Source organism: Jaculus jaculus, chromosome 8, assembly GCF_020740685.1.
Source record: "Jaculus jaculus isolate mJacJac1 chromosome 8, mJacJac1.mat.Y.cur, whole genome shotgun sequence".
Taxonomy (NCBI): domain Eukaryota; kingdom Metazoa; phylum Chordata; class Mammalia; order Rodentia; family Dipodidae; genus Jaculus; species Jaculus jaculus.
This window is the reverse complement of record NC_059109.1, coordinates 140,538,453-140,558,205: the sequence shown is the minus strand read 5'-3', so window position 1 is coordinate 140,558,205 and position 19,753 is coordinate 140,538,453. Positions and strand designations below refer to the sequence as shown.

Sequence of the window (19,753 nt, the reverse complement as noted above, 5' to 3'; positions counted from 1 at the left end):
AGTAAGGCAGCAGATGGTAGAGGACACAGATGTCCTCCCTTAGCCCCTGTACATGAGTATGTGTATCTGTGTTCAGTGTACATACATCATGCAGGCACATACACACTACACATAGGCATACCAGAAGCTTTTTTAAGAAAAGATGTAGAGCTGGAGAGATGGCTTAGCAGTTAAGGTTACTTGCCTGCAAAGCCTAAGGTCCCAGGTTCGTCGGACATGCACGCAAGGGGGCGCACACATCTGGAGTTCATTTGCAGCAGGCTGAAGGTCCTGGCATGCCCATTCTCTCCCTTCCTCCCCTCCCCCAAAAGGAAGAGTAATTGTAAACGTTGTACAGTGTTAGTCTGTTCTTTCATCTTCCTAGATTCAGAAGTGCCCACTTACATTTCCTTCTGGGGAGAAATTATTAATATATGATGACAGTTTGTGACCACTTACCACATGTAATATACTGTATAGTATGTGTACAATTTTATTTTATTTTTATTTATTTATTTGAGAAAGAGGGAGAGAGAAAGAGGCAAATGAACTCCAGACACATGCACCACCTTGTACATCTATCTGTCTTATGTGGGTCCTGGGGAGTTGAACCCAGGGCCTTTGGCTTTACAGGCAAGTACTAAGCCATCTCTCCAGCCCTGTGTTTTTTTTTTATCAGTATGTAAATTCTAGGATTTTCTGGAAATATAAATATAACCCAGGGTCTTAGACATGCTTGGAAAGCACTCTACCTGAGCAGTAACTCAGCTAGTTGTAAACTGAATGTTTTAAAAATGATTTCCAGTTCTGGGAAACAAACCTTTATTGCCTGCTCACCCTGAGAGTCTGTACTTTGGGGTTGTTTTCATTTTGCTGTGTTTCTGGTTTTGTGAGGTAGGGTCTCACTCTAGCCCAGGCTGACTGGAATTCACTTTGTAGTCTCAGGCTGGCCTCAAATGTACACCACCACCACACTGGGCTTTGCTGCGGTTTTGAGGTGCTGGAGATTTACCTCAGGGCTTTGTGAGTGCTGAGTAAGAAGAGTTGGCTCTTTGTGTATGACTTTCTACATAGAGATCTGTGGCTGTTGGCCTCCAAAGCTACTTGGGTGTGCACTTGAGGTCTAAAGGGACACTGTCCCTTTAAAGAGAGTTGGAATGTTTGCCCTTTGTCCTGGGTTGTTAGGGAGACCAGTTAGCCAAAAGGCAGTTGAAACCTGGCCCCTGGGAGGTGAGAGGTGGATTCTGCCCTGGGGAGCTGGCTCTGGTCTGCGTGGTGAAGAAGACCTGGTTTGAAAGAACTGCATCTGGAATGAGCGTGTAGATTATGGTTGGTTGGTTGTCTGTCTTGAGATAAAGTCTGAGAACATTGTTGTTAGGGCTGAGTTGCCAGGAAGATCAAATGAATGTTCTAGAAAATTTCTTTTTCTTTTTATAATAGGGTATCCCTATGTAGCCTAGGCTGGCTTCAAACTCATGATCCTTCTACTGCCTCCGTCCTCCTAAATGCTGAGATTATGGATGTGTGCCACCATTCCTGGCTAGATAGGGTCAGTGCTTTTAAGTGGATGAACCACAGCACATTAGTGCTTAGTAAATGTTAGTCCTCTAAGTTTTTTAGTATTTTTAATTAAAATAGTACTGGTATACTGCTAATTTTTGTCCTGATTTCTAAGGCAGAATCTCACCCTAGCCCTCCCTGGCTGACCTGGAATTCAGTCTTTAGCCCAGGCCAACATTGAACTCGGAGGGATAAAGCATGAGCCACAGCGGGCTTTATATTACTGATGTTTTAAAAATAATTAGATCTGTTGTTTTGTTGTTCATTCTTTGTACTCTTTGCTTTTCTACTCTGTTGGCTTTCTTTGCGCTGGGTTTGCCTCATGATTAGGCTTATAATTGGAAAGACGTTGCTGGTGCCTTTCTCTCTGGGCCTCTGCTGCTTTGCCTAGGCTATCCCAAAATTGCGACTCCTCCTGCCTTTGTGGTCCCGTCCTGTCCTTTTTCTCACAGTGTACCAGAAGAATTTGCCACTGGGTCAAAGTCCTTAGACCCTTGTGGTTGCTTTTTTCTGACTTCCTAGGTGTCTATAGGTCTCAAATAATTTCTTTAGAAAATGTTTTCTTAGTTTTGTGGCTTAGACAATTACTGGGATTTATAACATCTTCTATTTCCTCTAGGACTCACTCACAGAACAATCTCACCTTCCCATTGATTGTTGGAAGCTGGAGAATCTCACTGGTGAGCTGTGGTGACTGGCAGCAGCGTGGTGAGGCCTGGCAATCTACAAGACCTGTTCACTAGGTTGGGTGTTATATGTAGGATTTCAGCAAGAACTTTCCAAGCTTTCAGCATTGTCAGGTAAAGCATCAAAGTGTAAAACTCAGTAAGCTTATGTTGTCTTTTTTAAAATTTTTTGACAGTTTGTATATACATATATATATAAAATATAACATATTTTGATCTTACCCCCATTACTTTCTCTTTTTCCCCCTTCCCACAAAAACCCTTCTTACGTAATCCCATTCTGCTTTCATGCTTTGTTTTGCTTACTTGTTTGATCACTGAGTTAAATTAGGGTCACTTGAATGAACACGGGCAGCAGGTTTTTATTGGATGGGCAGTTTATCAATGAGGAACATGACCTCTTCTCCAAGCAACTCTTAGCTACTCTGGGAGGTATGGGGTCTTAGGAACTTCCAGTACCCCATCCAGGATGAAAATATTGACAAGGTTCAATCTTGTTCAGGAAACCACAGCTGCCGTGAGTTCATGAGTATAATGGCCATGGCCTGTCCAGAAGCCAGCATTCTATAGCTTCTCTCCCCTTCCTACATTATCTATATATTTATTTAAAGTGGCATTATTTGTAAAGATGGCTATAATATAGAATTCATATTTATTTGAAATATTCTAAACTATTAAAGCTATCACAAAGTTTTTACATGAGTATTTTACTCATGACTCTGTGCTCCTTTAATTTTGCATTTATTGTTTTGTTGGTATACATACCTTTGAATGTATAGTCCAATGAGAATGAAATATCATAGAGAACTCTTTCCTTACAAAGCTTCACAGAGGAGCTTCCTGGGTTCTGGAATTGGGGGGGTGGATTTAGGAGGGGAGGCTGGGCAATGCTTCACCCCCCAGACTGCATCTTAAACAGAAGTGCAGTGCTGCATGGAAATTAGGGCTTGATCCTCCTTTGAGACGCCATATGGTTTACTACAGTTGTTGCTAGAACATATACATATGCAGAATTTGTTTTACCTAAGCAACCAGGACCAAAATTTTCTGGCCAGCATGAATAAGCAATTAATTAGTACAGCTTGATACTCACCTGTGTGTGATTATAAGGATTCTGTGTCAGCCTATTGAGGCCAGCACTTCTTACTGCTGGGTCAGGGCCCAGTCTGCCTGCCCTTTGCAGATGCCATCTCAGGAATTTGTATTATGACTCAGAATTGCTGTAGGTACCTGACTTAGTTGTGTCTTTCAGCAGTTTTGAGATCACATCAAGTGACCAAAGAAGTGATATGGTCCTTGACTCCTCAGCTTCTAAGTAACCTGAAGAGTACAGGCCAGCGTTACAGGGTGATAGAGGTCAGGCATCCTCACTAGCTGAGTGACAGCTGTTTTTCTTGATGGCAGGAAAGCGATCTTTAGAGCACTAATAATTTTAAATTTTCTATATTTTGCACTTTTAGGATTTCAGCTTTTAAAAATTATTTGTTTATTTTTATTTATTTATTTGAGAGAGATGGGGAGAGAATAGGCATACCAGGGCCTCCAGCCACTGCAAATGAACTCCAGATGCATGCGCCACCTTGTGCATCTGGTTTACGTGGGTTCTGGGAATCGAGCCTCAAACTGGGGTCCTTAGGCTTCATAGGCAAGATGCTCCTTAGGTTAGTGGGGACATTGGACTTAAACAAGACTCGTATCCTGTCTCGAACCTTGTGATCAGAAATCTGGGCAGTCCTCCTTACTCACATTTGATAACCACAAGGGTTATTCTACATCAGCTGGCATCAGAGCTCAAAACACTGTCCTTCCTAGTCCAGGCCCCGGATATGGGAGAAGGTAAAAAATTCAGGGCCAAAGTCCAGGACGGACATGGCCAGATTTGTAGGCCAGGCCCAGAAATGACACAGTATCAAGTGCCCTGGGCTCATGGTCCTGGCCAGCTCTACTCCACATAGACGCCTTGAGAGTGGCACAGCCTCTAGCACTACTTATGGGTCTGTCAGCTTCATTCGAACATATCCATATGCTGTTGCTCCTTTCTTCATTGTTTCCTGCCCATTTGTAGAGCTGTGTCCTAAGCACTTAATTGGTGAAAGTACATATTCACTCTGTTGGCTAGAGTTTTCTATTAAACATTTGCTACTTAACCGTTAGAATTTCTTCATGAGTCACTTCATCTCACATTCCATATCACTGGAAACACGGGTCAGAAGCATTTAGTTCATATGCAGCTTTGCTTCTTAAAGTGTTAATGTGTCCCATCTGCCCAATGTTGGTAAGGGTGGCTCACCAGATGCTTCTGGTGTGCCATCCTAGGCTACATGGTGGTGTGGCTTGGTGGTTTTGTTAGTCACTGTATGATTGCCTTTATCATTAGGTATGGATGATAAAGGGCACCCACGCAATGAGGAAGCACCTAAGGCTATCAATCCAACCAGTAAAGAGTTCAGGAAAACATGGGGGTTCCGAAGAACCACAATTGCCAAACGTGAGGGTGCAGGAGATACTGAAGCAGACCCTGGTGAGCAGCCACCACAGCAGCACAACCTGTCCTTGCGCCGGAGCGGGCGGCAGCCAAAGCGCACAGAGCGGGTAGAAGAATTCCTCACTACAGTTCGGCGCCGAGGAAGAAAGAGTGTGCCTGTCTCCCTAGAGGATTCCAGTGAGCCGACTTCCTGTACAGTCACCGATGTGGAAACCACTTCAGAGGGAAGCGTGGAGAGTTCTTCTGAGATCAGAAGTGGCCCAACGCCTGGCTCCTTAAAAAAGGAATGCCCTCCCTCTTCCAAAAAGAACAAGGATGGTGATGAGGAGGACACTTCTGACAGTGACAGTGATGGCCTTACCTTGAAGGAGCTTCAGAACCTCCTTCGAAAAAAGCGTGAACAGGAACCAGTGGAGAGGTCCCTGAGAGGCAGTCAGAATCGCCTGCGAAAGAAGTGTCGTGAAGAGGACCCTCCTACTGAAACTGTGGGTGTCCAGGCGGGTGGTGCTGATGGGGACACATCTCCCTACAAGCAGGAGCCCGAAGGAGATGAGGGAGTGGTGACACAGTCAGCAAAAGATGACAGAGAAAGTCAGTCGGAGAGCAAAGTGGCTCAGGGAACTAAAGAGGAAGGTCCCAGAGACACCAGCAAACCAAAGCCTGAGTGTGAGGTGTATGACCCCAATGCCCTGTACTGCATTTGCCGCCAGCCTCACAACAACAGGTAGGTGAGGGAAGGGAAGCTGCTGCCCACTCTTGAGAGCCAAGGGATGGAGATAGAATTTCCATTTTGATGTTAAAGAGCCTCAGAGTTGTACTGGCCAAGGAGTTGGTTCTTTTGAAAAAAGATTAACAAGTCGCTGGGAAGAAAAACAAAAAAACAGGGCATGATGACACAGTCTTTCAGTCCCAGCACTTGGGAGGCTGAGGTAGGAGGATCACTGTGAGTTCGGAGTTTGAGGCCACTCTGAGACTATAGAGTGAATTCCAGGTCAGCCAGGATTAGTGCAAGACCCTACCTTACCCTACCTGCTAGTGTTGATGGGGAGGACAGCCAGGGGTGATGGCGCGCACACGCCTTTAACCCCAGCACTCAGGAGGCAGAGGTAGGAGGATAGTTGTGAGTTGGAGACCACCCTGTGACTACATAGTGAATTCCAGGTCAGCTTGAGCTAGAAATAATAGGTGAAGCCTGGTGCAGTAGTGGTGCACACCTTTAATCCCAATAAAGGTAAATAAATAGATAAAGCAGATTTGGGAGACTGGTAATGACAGGTATGTGTGTTTTCTTACTCTCCACTTTTCACTATATTTGCATTTTGTTTCATAGTAGGATGTTAAAACAATTTAACTTTGTAATATGGACAGTACCTTGCTACTGCTTTCCTATGCCTAATAACATTTTGTCATTTCAGGTTTATGATCTGCTGTGACCGATGTGAGGAGTGGTTTCATGGGGATTGTGTGGGCATTTCTGAGGCCCGAGGGCGGCTCCTGGAAAGGAATGGAGAAGACTATATCTGTCCAAACTGCACCATTCTGCAAGTACAGGACGAGACAACTCCTGGCATCACTGATGAGCAGGATGCTGGGTGTGGACCTGGAAGTGCTGATGGCACAGACTGTACAAGTATAGGGACGGTAGAGCAGAAGTCTGGTGAAGACCAGGGGATAAAAGGTAGAATTGAGAAAGCAGCAAACCCCAGCGGCAAGAAAAAACTCAAGATATTCCAGCCTGTAAGTATTTGTCTGCCAAGGCAAACACAAAGGGGCTGACTTGCTCTTGGCATAGACACCAAGACTAGGAAAATGTCTTTCCTTTGGGATAGATAGGCTCTTGCTGGGCAGGCATGGGGTTGGGCCCAACAGGGAAGCATCCTACCACCATCCCAATGGCACCTTTGTGCAGCTTGTTTATGTTGCTTAGGCTATCCTCCATTTGATGATAATCTTACTGCCTTAGCCACCACACTGCTCTTAATTGTCCCTTGAAAATCTCCCATCTTCATACCCCTCTTCCCCACTGTCATTGGCTGACTTGAAAAAAAAAATAGACATCTTTTTACAAGTTTCTGGTGTTAAATATTTAAGAATTAAAAGAATTAATGAAGAAAAAATATACCTCTGGACCCCTCTCATCATCTTGAGCTGAATGGTAGTCACACACTAGTCATTCATTATGTTTTTGTTTTTTTTTTTGGCCTGGCCACTGTTCTCCATCCTTCCCACCTGGTTCAGTGGCCCAGCCACCAACCTGGGCCATTAGTGTCACATCTCCATTGGACCAAACCATCAGCCTCTGCTGCAAAGGAGAGCTATCTCCTACTCCCAACATCTGTGTTGTACTTCACCATTAGGGGCGCCATTTGCAACAGTCTTGACCTGCCCTACGGCTTGTCCTCTAGCAAGTGTAGGGTCTGGAGAAATTGCTGTCTCAGAGCATCTACGCCTTAACACACTCCTCTGTGTTTGCTATAAGATGAGCAAGTGAGAGCACTGGTGTTCGAGATTGGCGAAAAACTCATCAATTTCATGGTTTTATTGATAGTATGTCTGGCAAAAGTCTGGATTTTATTCTAATTAAAGTTAAAAGCAGAGGGAGCCAGGGGTGCTGCTTATTTCTGTTGGTGTCGTGTTTCTATTGCTGCCTGACACACCACAGACTTAGCTTAAAACCACACATCCTCATATCCTCTGGGTCAGAGCCAGGCATAGCTCAGTTCGACCCCTTGGAGCTAAGGGTCTCATAGATAAGGTCACAGCTGGGCTACACTAGGGACAATCCCTGCCTGAAGCGATCACACTGTCTGGTGTATGCAGTTTTTGTGGTGTGCTTGCGCTGCATAATTAATAATTGTTTATCTGAAATCCAGGTTTAACTGGCTGCCCTGTTTTATTTAGCACTGTTACCTTTAGCTTCTAGCCCCGTTTCAAAGCACAGTAGGAGCTTGCTTCAAAAGCAGTCATAAGATCTCTCCTTAAGGAAAAGCTCAGTCCCTTCTGAAGACTTGCATGATACAGCTTGCCATTTTGATTCTTACTGATTAAATTTGAGACTGTATAGGGGATTTAAAGTTCTACTTGTACATACAACCCCCCTCTCATCCTCTTAAGAGAGGGAGATGTGCAGAGGTTGTATGCCAGGGGCTACCTTGAGACACACAGCATGCAAGACAATCTACACATTGGTGCCCTATACAAAGAAGTGGAGTTTGTGCAATTCAAAAAAAGATTTTTCCTCCCCTTGTGTTTTTGGAGGCAGGTTTTGAATTTGGGATCACATTATAGACTTGTACCACAATGTCCAGCTAATGATACCTTTTCATTCATGTAAGAGTGTTGCTAGCATCTCAGACACTAACCCTGGCATCAGTAGTGCTGTCACTGAACGCTCATTACTGGTGCCAGCACATACTTTGTCTGAAGTCACCTGTTTCATTCTACAGGTCATAGAGGCTCCTGGTGCTGCTAGGTGCATTGGCCCTGGGTGCTCCAGTGTAGCCCAGCCTGACTCGGTGTACTGCAGTAATGATTGCATTCTCAAACATGCAGCAGCCACTATGAGATTTCTAAGTTCAGGTAAAGAACAAAAACCAAAACCTAAGGAAAAGGTCAAGATGAAGCCAGAAAAGCTCAGTCTTCCCAAATGCAGTGTTCAGGTAAGATGACCGAGGTTACCTTCAGAACCATTGAAGCAGAAATTGTGCCAAGAATGCTTTTCCCTGTAGACTTATTTCTGTTTGCTTGAGGAGTATAGGGCACAGCAGATGTTAACAAAATTCTGTTCACATCACCTTCACCACTTCTTCTGTGTCCCCTGTTAGTTAAGGGTTAGTTGTCGTGAATGCAGTAACACATGTATAGGTGCCTGGCTGCTTTGAAGAGCCAGGACTTTGGGATTCAGAGCACTGGTTTGCCCAGATAGACAGCTCCTTGGTAGAGTTACTTTGCAAAGTGCATTCAAGCTCTGGACAACGTCGTGTGCTTCTTTTTATGATGGCTTTTGAGCTAAGGCTATAGCTCAAGGTAGAATACTTGTCTGACGTGTACAAAGCCTTGAATGGATCTAAGGAAAATCCTCTCACAGCTAGGCAAACATTTGAGAATAATGAGGATAGCTATCTGAACAGTAGTCATGTCATGCTTCATGTGTAACACACAGTGAGGCTGTGGTAGCCACGGACAGGAGAGCCCTAGCAGTGCCGCCAAGTTTAAGACAACAGTTTATAACTTCTCATCTGTGATAGCTTTTTTGTTGTTGTTGTTAGTGTTTTGTTTTTAAAGGTCAGGGCCTCACACTCAATAAAGTTGCTTAAGCTGGTCTTGAGCTTCCTCTGTATGTAACACAGGCAAGCTTGAAATTGGAATCATCCTGCCCTCTCAAGTAGCTGGAATTACAGGCCTATACCCCCATGCCTAGCTCCATGACTTGATTTTTTTTTTTCTTCTTTGATTTTTTGAGGTAGGGTTTCATTCTAGTCCAGGCTGACCTGGAATTCACTATGTAGTCTCAGAGTTGACTCAGATTCAACAGTGATCCTCTATTTCTGCCTGCAGAGTGTTGGGATTAAAGGCTTGCACCACCACAACCAGCTTATTTTTATTATTTTTATGAGAGAATATTGGCATACCAGGGTCTCCAGCCAAAGCAGTCAAACTCCAGATGTGTGTGTGTCACTTAACGTGCTTTCGTCGCCTTGTGCTCCTGGTTTATGTGGGAGAGAGTTGAACATGAGTCCTTAGGCTTCATCGGCAGGTGCCTTAACTGCTAAACCATCTCTCCAGCCCAATTTTAATTTTTTCAAGGCTGGTTTTCTTGGCTCCTAGAACTTCTAGGAAAGCATTGCTGTATTTAGTAAGAGAGTTGCAGTTATGTGCATGGGAGTCTAGTCAATTTCTCAGTCCCCAGGTTTTCTTTTGGGAACCCAGAAATGCCGTTCATTCTCAGCTTTCCAAGTCATTGCCCTCCCTGCCAGGTAGTGAGTGCTTCCATCATGCCTACACACAGAGACCCTTTTCCATATTGTCCTTAGTTTGTTTCATTGCCCTGCTGAGTGATTCATGCTTCTGTTATCTTAGCTGACATGGCCTCACTCAGAGACCTTCATATCACCCAGTTAGTTAAATCCTTAATGTCACATGAGGGTGCTAAGTGTTGATGGGTGTGCAGACAAAGCTACATTTAAATGTAGTATGTATAGAAGCCAGATGAGTGAGGGGTCTTTCTTTGCCTCAAAAATTGTCATTGTAGTGAAGATGTCATGTCTGCCTCCTTAATGATTGAGGTTTTACTGACTATCCAGGCAGGGATTAAAATCTCTTCTGTGCACAAGAGACTAGTTCCAGAGAAAAAAGAAAATCCATTGAAGAAGGTGGTGGTGGCTCCTAGGAGCGAAACCTTAGGGAAGGAGGTGACCTGTGAGAGCACCACACCATCCTGGGCAAGTGACCACAACTACAATGCTGTGAAGCCGGAGCAACCTGAGAAGTCCTCTGCACTCTCGCCCACACTGTTGTGTAAATGTACGTATCGCCCAGGAGCTGGCCTCCCGGGCCTCTCCCACCACCTCTGGATGGCTGCCTGGGGTTGTCCAGGATTGGAGTCCGGCGTGTTTTAATGCTGATGGTAGGCAGCATCTCACCGCCAGCCAGAAGCAAATGCCAGGATGCCTCTGGAGCCCATTGTTCCTCCCTAGTCTGTAGAATTTCTCCGCCTGGGTCTTTCCTAAAGAGCAATGCAAGCCTTCCTGCTTGAGTGTCTGGCCTTGGCAAGGCAGTTAATCTTGCAGGGCCTGGTAAGTATTTGCATTGCCCCCAACAAAATGGGATTGCATCAGTTCACTGGTCATGCTCCAGACTCATCACGGTGCAGACATCAGTTTTGTCATAGCCCTGCATTAAAATGGGAAGAGTTTTCCACATTACCCACAGTGTGCACATGAAGTCATCACTGCTTTTGTATGCTTCGGGCATCACTACATGTATCTGATGACTGAAGTGTGATCTTTCAGGGGCTAGAATATTTTTGACAGGACAGGTAGACTGTTTGCTCCCCCATACTACACACCCACATAAACACAATTTTGAAGGCCATTTACTGCTGCTTAACCAACTTAATGGTGCTCTTTTAGGGCAATGTTCTTGTCAAAGAGGTAAGAATTGTGGCCTAATGTCACAAGGATAGTGGCTTCCTGGCTCCCAAGTGTTTAGACTTTCAGATTTCAAATCACTGGGATGACAATAGTTCAGATAGCTTTTTGAAACCCCACATTATATCACACAGCTTGGATTCTTCCTTGTTTCTTAACCCTATGCTCTGCAGAGCACACCTGATCTCTTGTATATTTTCAAGTGAATTTTCACTTATGATCTCTTGATAGTGTTTCCTTCCCCTCAGGTAGGGTCTCGCTTTATCCCAGACTGACCTGGAATTCACTGTGTAGTCTCAGGCTGGCCTTCTACCTCTGCCTCTGTTGGGAAATTGAGTCACAAATAGATTAGCCAGTTAGAGCAGGCCCCAGCACACCTTAGGTTGTTGAGTGGGGAGTTTCATGCTTTCAGGTGAAGGTCTCGCCATTCCTCCAGTTTTGCAGCAGCTCCACAAATCAGCTTTCCAGAGCTAATGATTGAGAACCCCTGAGTGCTACCTATCTGAACAGGGGAAGAGCTTCCTTTTGACTGGGCTCGAGCGCTTCAAGTGGCTGTAGGCACATTACAATAAAAGAAAATTCGGGATATAACCACAGCCCAGAGAACTGGAAGGACTGGAGCTCACTCGTCTACATCTGGGCACCTAGAGTGGGAAAGCTGGAAAGGAAGATGGGGAATGACGGGCCTAAAGTCTGAATGTTGTCTTCTGTCTTTTGGGGGAGGGGTTGATGGAATTCCAGGGTCAGTGAGGTCTATGCTCAGAAGTTCTTTTTCTTTGACCTGTCCCACCCTGTCTTGCATGAGATGAGGCTCCTCTGTGGAGCTAATAGGCTTCAGGGCAGGAAGCGGGGGCAAATTCACTGCTGACTAATCCTTGCACACCAACACCTCAAATTAGGATTGATGGACATCCAAACTACAGCACATCAGGGATGTCTAAGTTGATTGCTTCTCCCTCTCTCTTTTTTTTTTTTTTCTTTTCTCAATGTTGTCCCATGTTATCTTTCCAAATAATGATGGGCAGAGAATAGTCATTGGTGAGTAGCAGTACCCCAGCTCTACCTTTCTTTCTCCCCTCAAACATTTTTACTCCTGCAGGTAGCAAGGCTTGTTCCCTACCCACCCTTCACAGTGGCAGGGCACTACCCCACGGCCTATGAAACTGCCTCCCTGCTGTCCACAGACCTCACTGGTGTGGTGGGGGCTCACAGCAAAGCCAGTGTGTTGGGAATACCCCTCCCCAACCTTGTGAATGGATCCATGGTTGGCTTGCTATGTGAAGATCCCATGGCAGAACCAAGCTGTCTTATCGCCATCACTGCTTCCTGCCCCCTGCCCCCTTTGTGTTGTCACTGGTGCTGACCTGAGTGTGGATGTAGGTAGGCAGTGGACAGCCTGCACAGGAAACGCCACTGCTCCATGCTCAGGTGATGCAATTTCACACAGACGTTCCTGTTTGCTTTTTAACATTCTGTTTTAGAATTTCTGTACAGTCTCCTTAGGTCATAGAAATTGGTATCATATTTAAATTTTTTCCCAAAGACCCTGATGCAACGTTCATGTGTTTATATACTCCTGTCGTCCCGTTCCCCTCCCCCCTCCATTTATTTTCACTGTTTACCTGCCATGGCTGTGGTGGGGCTGTATGTGGGGGTCGGGTGGTGAACACTTCCTAAAATGTTCAAGACAGTATTTATACTGTGAGCACAATTGCTAGTATTTTGGGCTCACTAAATGGCTCATTAGGTGACTTAAAACAACAGGGTTCTGAATGTATTTTGACCAAGGAATATTTCATCTGGCTGTGGCAATTAAAGTGGAAAATCTCCATCACCTCTAAACCCACGTCCTGGGGGTTGGCATCATTCCAGGCAGAAGCACTTTCATGGTCTAGGTGACATGATGGGGTGGACCAAGGGAGCATATAGGTTCTAACCAGATACCTCAAGTGATAGGATCCAGAAGCACATTGGAATCATGGAACAAATTCCCTGTATTGGGTAGACTACGCTAGATGCCAAGTGTGTTTCATAGAAACCGAAAGCTGAGGGTTGGCCTGTGTTTTCTCAACTGCATGAGCCATTTACTCTCCAAGGTTGTCAGCGCCATAAAATAAAAGAGGAGGAGCCTGACTTTGCACATCTAAATCAAGCCTCTCCCAATTATTGGAAAAGTCAAAATGGGTACAGATGTAGAAATTTCAGTCATCCTTGGAGCAGGAATTTTCTTGTCAGAAATGACATTTTTTTTACAACTTAAAGTGTTTTTATTTTTTATAAATTGAAAATATTAGCCTACTGTTGAAAATTGGGTCACATCTGTGTAAGTTTGAACCTGCCAGGTGAGCGAGCCCTCAGCACCCTACAGCTGTCTGTTGCTTTCCTGGGGAGGTAGTGAGGGTAGAACTTTCCTGCTTTCGGTGACCTTCCTATTACCTTTGGGAGCAAGAGTAACACTATGGGAAGGTTCCTTTGATGGCATTGCTGATTTCACAGAGTGCAAAAAAGCTCACCTCTGAAGATGCTGCTACGATTCCTCATTACGATACACAAGCTTATGGTGTATGTGCATAAACTTGTAAATTACATACCGGTACACATCAACACCCACATAGTTGTATGAGCTTCTGAAAGAGAAGTAAACTTTAAAAATTGATGAGAATCTTTGCTGCTTTAAAAGAAGGTTGAGGCAACACCGATTTGCCACAAACCTGGAAGAGCTCGGCAAGAACCTAAGGTAACTTGACTGCATTCTCCTCACCTGAATCTCCACTGTGCCATCAGTTTTGGACCCTTTTTAGGTCTGAAGTGTCCCAGGGCGGGCAAGTGACTCTTAATCTGTTCTGTTATGTTGCTTTTAGTAAACAGTTTAGGCACAAAGAAGTGTGTGGAAATTGAACCTCACTAAAGTCCTCTGTGTCTGATGTTGGTGGGCAATCTCTGAATGGCTCTGCTCCTCAGAGTGTAAATGGGGCAGACAACACCCACATTGCCTTCACACTACAGTCCAGTGGTTTACCTGAAGTATTTGAGAAATTATCTAATTATCAATTCCACATGACACATTTTTAAAGTTTTCAAGATACTATGTGAGATAAAGGAAGGGCCATGTGGAAATTTCTTAGCATTTGCCTCCATGAAGATGGAACTGATATTGGGCATGAGGGTGGGTCAGACTAGGTAAAGTTCTTGTCTCCAGAGGACAGGCCATGAGCCACAGCAAAACCCACAGTCATATTGGCCATCTGAGGACTATCCCTGATTGTATCCTATACTACTGCTTATCCAGGTTTCATTTTTTTTTTTAATCATTAAATCAGTAACTATGGGGAAAGAGAAGTGTTTATATTTTTTCCAGACACATATGTGTCCCAGGCTGTCTTCTAGCTTGCAGTCCTGCCTCAGCCTCCTAAGCTGGAATCATAGGCGTGTGCTGCAAGGCCCTGCTAAAGGAAGAGCAAAAGCAAAACATTTCATTTGGCACTGTAACCTGTTTTTCACACAAGGGAAAATACAATGATGAAACACCTGATGGATACTACCTTGACCATACCAGTTGCATATGAGGTAGCTCTCAAGCTGGGAGCAGGATTTACTGCCAGGCATGTTTTACACGTGTTGGTCACAGACACTGCTCACAACCAGAGCCATTAGGATTCAGGATGGGGCCCCTCTCCCTCCCCCCTTGCAGGCAACATTCCACAATGCTGGAGGGGGTTGTATTTGCACATGCTAATGCTTTCCCCCATTCCTTTGCACGTGGGGAGTGGAAAATCGTTTCCTGAAGTGATACGTGGGACAATGGGGCCTGTATGGACTTGGTCTCCGGCCCCTCGTTTGGGACCCTTATACACTATAAACTTTTGGGCAATTGAAGGGTTCTACTTTGGGAAGCACAAAAACTGGATTTTTCAGTGGATACTGGTCTAATTTTATTGTGGCTCAATAGTGCCATCCAGTGACCAATAGTGTTATAACATCCCAGCCGTCTCAGTGATTTCCTTGTCCTGAGCAACCTGCTTCTGTAGTCCGCTGAACCTCGACATTTTTGCCACCATCAAATGGCCAGCCCTGGTAGCAGCAGTTCACCTGAGGCAGTGGCTTACCCAACTGGGAACACCATGCTGCTGCTGCTGCCAAGTTCCAGGCAACGCCTGCTTCACAAGAAGTCCCCAGGACGAGAGAGTAAAGGAGGCTTCCAGTAGAACAGCTCCTCCAGCAGGTGGAGCAAGCACCCAGACAAGGCCCTTCCCTGGCCATGCTTGGCATGCAGTAGAGGTCATACTGTTTCTAGATTTTGACAGTTAAAGCTATTCCTCTCCTGTTAGCTTATGCCCATAGTCAATTTAAAGTGGCTTTGGGTTGTGGCCCTGGCAGAGCACTTGCCTAGTACGGGCAAGGTCCTGGCTTTGATCCCCAGCACAGAGGGTAGACTGGAGTCATTCATTTATATATAGCTCTATTCAAAGTGAAAGTGAGTCACTGGCATTGCAGCAGCAACTGACCGGCGCCCAACACTATTTCCACCTTAGAGGGACTAATGTAAGTACAAGTCACTTAAGCAGTTGTGCCGAGCTGTTAGCATGTTCGACACATAGAAAAGGCTGTGGCGTGTCCTGATATGCCAATAGGTATACCACCACAAACTAGCTATTGGATCTGCAAGTTTTAGAACATTTTACCAATTTGTAATTGTCTTGTGCACATTAAAAGCAGCTAAAAGGTCCCTAAGAAACAGAAGCCACTGAAGTTGTACTGCACAAGCATGGTGGCTAGGGGCTCTGCTTTTTAACAGTTGCCATTCATATTTCACGTATGTGTCCATTGGGTAATTAGTATGCTAGGAACAAAGTAGTTTTTCCGAGTGCAGAGCATGGACTCAAACCAGAAGAGGTTTGATCTAATTTGGAGCCTGTGGTTTTTGAACCCATGTTTGTAGCCAGACATAAGACCTACATCACACATCACTGAGGATGTGTTTCAGGTTATATCACAGTTGAGTTAGTATTTGTTCAGTTTCTGGAAATGTCTTAGGTTAGCCTTGTAGTAAAAAGAATGTACAAATTCTCAGCAAGGTTTGCAAGACAGCGAGTGAGCTGGGTTTTAGGTCTCACTTATCCACACCTTCGATTTTTGTTGATTTCAAGATAGGGTCTCACTCTAGACCAGGCTGGCCTTGAATTTATAGCAATCCTACCTCTACCCTGAGCACTGGGATTAAAGGTTTGCAACGACATGCCCAGTTCCTACATCCTTAATCTTTTCATATCTGAATGGCTAGCTTTCTAATTGTCAGTCTGGTACACAGATCTGTTGTACCTTGCTTAGTGTTCTTGCTGCTTTCTGAATGTTCACCTCTTCCCTGGCCGTTCCACAAGAAAACCAAAAGATACACTAGCAAAGTAACTGCTGGCACTAGAAGATATGTCAGAACTATACATCCAGATACCAGCTGCAGCTAGTCCTCGGATGTGTAAACCTGATTGGCAGATCATCAAAATACCCCTTACTCAGAAACAGCTGGGCAGTAAAATATGTGTTACATCATTGTACCCTTACTTTCTATTGACAGTCCAGCCACTTCAGTTTGTCTTTCATCAAGAGGAATGAAATATTCAAGTGGTGCAGCTGTAGATAGACGTCACTATCAGACTGCAGCCTCATGGGGAGCTGCAAAGCTGCGGCTTAATGTGCTCCTGAGCACCGGTCTTAGAGACCACCCTTGACAAAGGGCCATTGGGTGAGATTGGAAAGACTCTCAAGATTAAGTGAGGGAAGCTTGTAGCTGCCAGATGAGTTGATCTCATGGCAGTGATATAGGCTACTGCAGGATTGGTGGCCTAGATTCCCTGAACTTGAAATGTCTTGGTATTCTAGTCACCTTTGACTCTTCCCTGAGTTCTCCAACCTCTCTGAGATACTAGAAATGGTCATAGGAATAGAAGATTAGCAATTGTTTCAATGAGCATTCAAATGTAGTTCTTATACTGCAGGGGTGGCTGGAGATAGGTTACCCCATGTAGGGCTAGAGGTTCACCAGCATGGGGCAGATGTCTGCCTAGGAAGACGTGGTAGTCCTGGGCCACATGTTCCCAGGCGTCTCCCTCCATTTAACTATGGGTTTTATGGCATGGACCATAGTGCTAATGCCCTACTTAATCTGATGCAGTATTTTAATGAAACTGAATTATGACTTTTTTGAGCTTTTTCTTTGGACTAAAATCAAGTCATCTCACCATGTTGGCAGTTACAGCTTAAGGATTGTGTGAGGATTTGTACAAATGATAATGTGACTCTGGAAATGGGATCTCTATATTAGCTATTTGAATTAGTTGTGTCTTCTCCAATAGTCTTCCAGAGGGAGGATGAATTAATATGCCCTGTGCTCACAGGAGGACACCAACCTCTGTGGCACTTAAGGTTGGTTATTTATGAAAGGAGAAATTAGCTGTTTTCCTCTTTCCTGAAGAGAGATTTGAAATTTACAACAAAATGCTGTGCTTAAGTTGTCAATGAAAGTACCCTTCCAAATTTCCTCTTTTTTGGTAATGTAAAGTTTGTTCCTTAGTTTACCACTTAGTGATTAAGTGAAACCTCTTGTGGATTGATGATTAAAGTAAAGATTTAATGTAACATTGTTCTAAAGCCTTTTATTTCTGAAGCGAGGTATAATTACTGTTATAAAATATTGTTGACCTTCACAAGTTTTTAAGGTTTTAGAATCCCTTTTCTCTGAACATGTCTCACACAACAATGCCCAGGAGATGCTGCTTATCTTAGGATAAGCTCTGATGTCAAGAGGCAGTGCACTCAGCATACCTGCATTCTGTTTTGCAGCCACGAAGGATGACTGGAAAGCAGAGGACAGGGTGGCGGCGGCGGCGGCTACAGCCCCAAAGAAAGCAGCTCCTCCAGGCTCTTTGGTGGGCAGACAACCATCACCTAGAAATCTTGTTCCAAAGAAATTGCCACCTTTTGCTAACATGTCTGGAACCAAACCAGCCATTAAGAAGCTGCCCACAGGCTTCAAGGGCACCATCCCCAAAAGGCCATGGCCCTCAGCTGCTCCATTGGGCACTTCTGCTGTCAGGCAAGCAGGGCCAACTCCTGTGGCTGTGCCCACCGCTTCCAAAAAATTGCCTGGTTCTAATGCCATGGTGGGAGTACTCAGGAAGCCAATGCCCACCAGTGTTTCTGCAGCCTCTCCAGTCCCAGGACGTCTTGGGCCTATGAGCCCTGCCCCTTCACAGCCCAATTCACAGATTCGACAAAATATAAGACGCTCCTTGAAGGAGATTTTGTGGAAAAGGTGGGCTGCTGTTCATACCTTTTGGCGATGTCATTGAAGTCATTGTTTAAAACATGGAGTATGTGCAAATGCAGTTGGTTTATGGGGTCTCTTCTCATTCCATTCAGAGTCAATGACAGCGATGACTTAATTATGACAGAAAATGAAGTAGGGAAAATTGCCCTCCACATTGAGAAGGAGATGTTTAACCTGTTCCAGGTTACAGATAATCGCTACAAGAGCAAATACCGCAGCATCATGTTCAACCTTAAGGATCCTAAGAATCAGGTCTGTGTGTCTTCACTAGATAGAACTTTCTGATACAGAGAGGACTCCTCCCCCCATTCTAATCACTGAGCTTCATGGTAACACACCAAACTGCATTTTGAGATGTTTGTAACATTTCCATGTTTTGGGGTCCTTCTCTGCCATGACTGTTGTCAGGGATCCTATAGTCTCCTGTTTCACTGGCCTAGCCTAAGCATTGCTGTAAAAGCACATGTGTTTGCTTATTGGCCCACAAATGATACTGAAAATTTATCTTGGTCTTTGGAGATGCCCATATTCTAGCTTCAGGCAGTCTTTTTTACCTTTTTAAGCATTCCTCCTTAACTGAGGTTTCATTGATTTAATGAAGAGGACCACCATTTGTATTTACAGCCCCAGGCATTGCCAGCCTGATGACACTAGAGTACTCTCCTTCACCTTTGACCCCTACCTATGTTTTGTAACCAGGATCAAATGTCTTAACTACATTTGCCATACTCAGCAATTTTCTAATAAAAAAAAGTTAGTTTTGGTTTTGTAAGGCAGGGAGTCTCTCTCTTCCAGGCTGACCTAGAACTCATGCTACAGTCTAGGCTGGCCCAGCTCACAGCAGTAATCTACCTACCCCAGCCTCCTGAGCGCTGGGAACCATAGGCATGAGCCACCATGCTTAGCTTATTTATTTATTTTGAGGTAGACTCTCATTCCAGTCCAGGCTGACCTGGGAATCATTATGTAGTCTCAGGGTGGACTCTGCAGTCCTCCTAACTATCCCTCCTGAGTGCTGAGATTAAAGGCATGTGCTACCATGCCCAGCCTTTCTCACTGTTGTTTTTTTTTTTTTTTTTTGAATGCAGGGTCACTGTGTAGACCAGGCTGACTGCCTCTTTGACCTGTATTCTAAGCTGTGTACATGATTTGTTTCCTGGGGAGCCATTGGCTTTTTATTTGTTTATGTGGCAGGTAGCTTTGAAGTCAGCTTTCAGCTGTACTACCTGATGCCATACGCCAGGAGGTTTTGGCGTGGGCTGAGGGTGACCCTTGCCCTCCCAACAGGACTTCTTGTGCTTCCTTATTTCTCCCATACTGCCCCATATTAAAAGATACTCACTAAACATTTTTGTAATATTTTACTTATTTATTTGGTACAGAGAAAATGGGTGCACCAGGGCATCCAGCCACTGCAAATGAGCTCCAGATGCATGCACCGCCTTGTGCATCTGGCTTATATGGGTCCTGGGGAATTGAACCTAGGTTCTTTGGCTTTGCAGGCAAGTGCCTTAACTACTATGCCATCAACCCTCACTAAAATGAGTTAAATGGATTTTTTTTTTTTTCT

At 44.7% G+C, this 19,753-nt stretch overlaps 1 protein-coding gene across 5 annotated transcripts in view; it reads left to right on the top strand.

Moving 5' to 3' along the window:
• The window catches only part of Dido1 (death inducer-obliterator 1), a 58,111-nt gene that overhangs the window by 21,988 nt on the left and 16,370 nt on the right, over nucleotides 1-19,753 (top strand). For 4 of the 5 annotated variants that reach the window (XM_045155975.1, XM_045155973.1, XM_045155974.1 and 1 more), the window contains exons 2-8: nucleotides 2,159-2,339; nucleotides 4,603-5,434; nucleotides 6,126-6,447; nucleotides 8,157-8,369; nucleotides 10,014-10,233; nucleotides 17,697-18,168; nucleotides 18,276-18,435. In XM_045155975.1, coding sequence (XP_045011910.1) covers nucleotides 4,605-5,434; nucleotides 6,126-6,447; nucleotides 8,157-8,369; nucleotides 10,014-10,233; nucleotides 17,697-18,168; nucleotides 18,276-18,435 — 2,217 coding nt within the window. In that variant the 5' untranslated portion in view covers nucleotides 2,159-2,339; nucleotides 4,603-4,604. Of the gene's footprint in view, nucleotides 1-1,194; nucleotides 1,309-2,158; nucleotides 2,340-4,602; nucleotides 5,435-6,125; nucleotides 6,448-8,156; nucleotides 8,370-10,013; nucleotides 10,234-17,696; nucleotides 18,169-18,275; nucleotides 18,436-19,753 lie in introns of those variants that run through there. The other variant, XM_045155976.1, reaches the window with a different exon arrangement.